The sequence below is a fragment of the Nansenia antarctica genome (genome assembly GCF_963989245.1).
Source record: "Nansenia antarctica genome assembly, chromosome: 6".
Taxonomy (NCBI): domain Eukaryota; kingdom Metazoa; phylum Chordata; class Actinopteri; order Argentiniformes; family Microstomatidae; genus Nansenia; species Nansenia antarctica.
Genome location: NC_137676.1, coordinates 2,961,812 through 2,964,311, shown reverse-complemented (window position 1 = coordinate 2,964,311; position 2,500 = coordinate 2,961,812). Strand labels below are relative to the sequence as shown.

General features: G+C 48.9%; 1 protein-coding gene across 1 annotated transcript in view; it reads right to left on the bottom strand.

Moving 5' to 3' along the window:
* The window catches only part of LOC308160080 (glutamate receptor ionotropic, kainate 2-like), a gene marked incomplete at both ends in the record, with an annotated part of 74,036 nt that overhangs the window by 12,466 nt on the left and 59,070 nt on the right, over positions 1-2,500 (bottom strand). The window contains 3 exon segments of the mRNA XM_080533945.1: positions 51-276; positions 1,526-1,595; positions 1,597-1,741. Coding sequence (XP_080390071.1) covers positions 51-276; positions 1,526-1,595; positions 1,597-1,741 — 441 coding nt within the window.

Genomic DNA, 2,500 nt, shown 5'->3' with positions numbered 1-2,500 from the left:
CAATACAAATAAAATGCATTATTATTATTATTATTATTATTATTATTTACCCATGGGTGTCCCCACGCCGTAGGCCTTGGAGTCGATGAGGCCGCCGATCTGCGTGAGGTTGCAGTTGCGCTGGGTGACGAACTCGATGGTAGTGGACTCCATGAGGAAGGCGTAGTCGGAGGTGAGGACGCGGTGGATGCCGTCGTCGATGTTCTTCACCATCACAGAGTGTCTCCTGCTGTTCATGAACTCCCACATCTTGTCGTACGTGGAGATCTTGGTCTTCTGCAGGTGGAACCAAGGGATGGAGAAACAGGAAACAGGAAATTATAGGCAGAGGAATAAGAGAGATGAATTTTCCATTTAGCAGACGCTTTTAATCCAAAGCAACGTACAATTACGAATTACAGGGACATTCCCCCTGGAGTAACTGAGGGCTAAGTGCCTTACTCAAGGGCACACTAGTGGTGGTGTTTCAGGTGGGATTTGAACTCACAACCTTCCAATTACCAGTAAAACTCACAATCCAGACCACCACTAACCAAGGGTAACCAGATGTACTGTTTGAATTCCAAATGATCTTGGTTGGTTTAAGGATTTCATAGGGGGGTCTTTGCTCAGAGAGGCTCTTTGGGTGATATAGAGAATTGGCTGTTTGCTAAATATTGTATTATATATATTATTATTATTTATTTGTTTAGCAGACGCTTTTTAATCCAAAAGTGACTTACAGGGACATTCCCCCCTGGGGTAACTGAGGGCTAAGTGCCTTACTCAAGGACCACAACCTTCCGATCACCAGTCCAACTCACTATCCACCACTAGACCACCACCACCCCCCTACCCCTATATATGACTTTGCAAGGACACTACGCAAGCAAATTACAGAATAATATTATTCCCTGATAAAATGTTGTACCTCTTTAGAAAAAGGGTTAGGGTTAGGAGAGGAGGAGGAGGAGGAAGGAGGAGGAGGAGGAGGGGAGGAGGGGAGCAGGAGGAGGAGGAGAAGGAGGGGGAGGAGGAGGAGGAGGAGGAGGAGGGAGGAGGAGGAGAGGGAGGAGGAGGAGAGGAAGGGAGGAGGAGGAGGAGGCGGCGGGGCGCTCCGGGGGAGGAGGAGGAGGAGAAGGGAAGAGGAGGAGGAGGAGGAGGAGGCGTCGGGGCGCTCCGGGGGAGGAGGAGGAGGAGAAGGACGAGGAGGAGGAGGAGGAGGAGGAGGCGGCGGGGCGCTCCGGGGGGAAGGAGGAGGAGGAGAAGGAAGAGGAGGAGGAGGAGGAGGAGGCGTCGGGGCGCTCCGGGGGAGGAGGAGGAGGAGGAAGAGGAGGGGGAGGAGCTACCTTGAAGAAGGTAGGAGAAGGAGTAGGAGGAGGAGGAGGAGGAGGGGGGAGGAGGCATCGGGGCGCTCCGGGGGAGGAGGAGGAGGAGGAGGGGGGAGGAGGAGGAGGGGGAGGAGGAGGAGGAGGAGGAGGGGGAGGAGGAGGAGAAGGAGGAGGAGGGGAGGGGGGGAGGAGGAGAAGGAGGAGGGAGGAGCTACCTTGAAGAAGGTCATGGTGGAGCCGTCCTCCACCACGCCGTACAGGATCTTGGTCTGCTTGGCCAGGTCTCGCCGAGTCGATGGGTGACTCCATCCTCTCCACGGTGAGGAAGGCGGCCAGGTTGGCGGTGTAGGAGGAGATGATGATCAGGGTGAAGAACCACCAGATGCCCCCCACGATGCGCGTGGACAGAGCCTTGGGCATGAGCTCTGAGCCTGGGGAGGAGGGGCGTGAGAGGGGGACGGGGACGTGAGGGGGAGACATATGTAGAAGATGCAGCAGGCAGGCATCCCCCCCAACATCCAGTGTGGGGACAGTAGGTCTGTAGTCCAGTATATTGTGTTCTCTGGATCTACCAGTTTTTTTTAAAAAATTGTTCTTAGAGTTTGACATTAATAATAATAATAATAATTAATCATAATTAATTATAATAATAATAATAAAATAAACAATAATAATAATAATGCATTTTATTTGCACTTTTCATTCAAAATAATCTCAGAGTGCTACAGAGTAAAAAAAACAGCCTAAAAACATAATAAGTTAAAAACAAAAACAACCTAAAAACATAATAAGTTAAAAACAAAAACAACCTAAAAACATAATAAGTTAAAAACATAGTAAAAAACACAAAATAAATCACAAGAATGAACACAGGTTCAACAGTCAAAGGCCTTTTTGAATTATTATTATTATTATTATTATTATTATTATTATTGTTATTATGCACTCAACTTACCATCTCTACAAACAGGAACATAACAGTACATCTACATCAACTATCAAACATATCAAACTCATCACAGAGACTTGAGAGAGAGACCTGGTTGGGTCAGAGTGTCATGTACCCAAGGTAACCTCACATCCCAACACCGCATCACCGCACTGCTTTCTGGGGGCTGATAGGCCACGGGCAAAGGGGAGAGAGGGCTCTGGGTAGTGTAGTCTTTGTGTGTGCTCTGGGTTATAAGGTA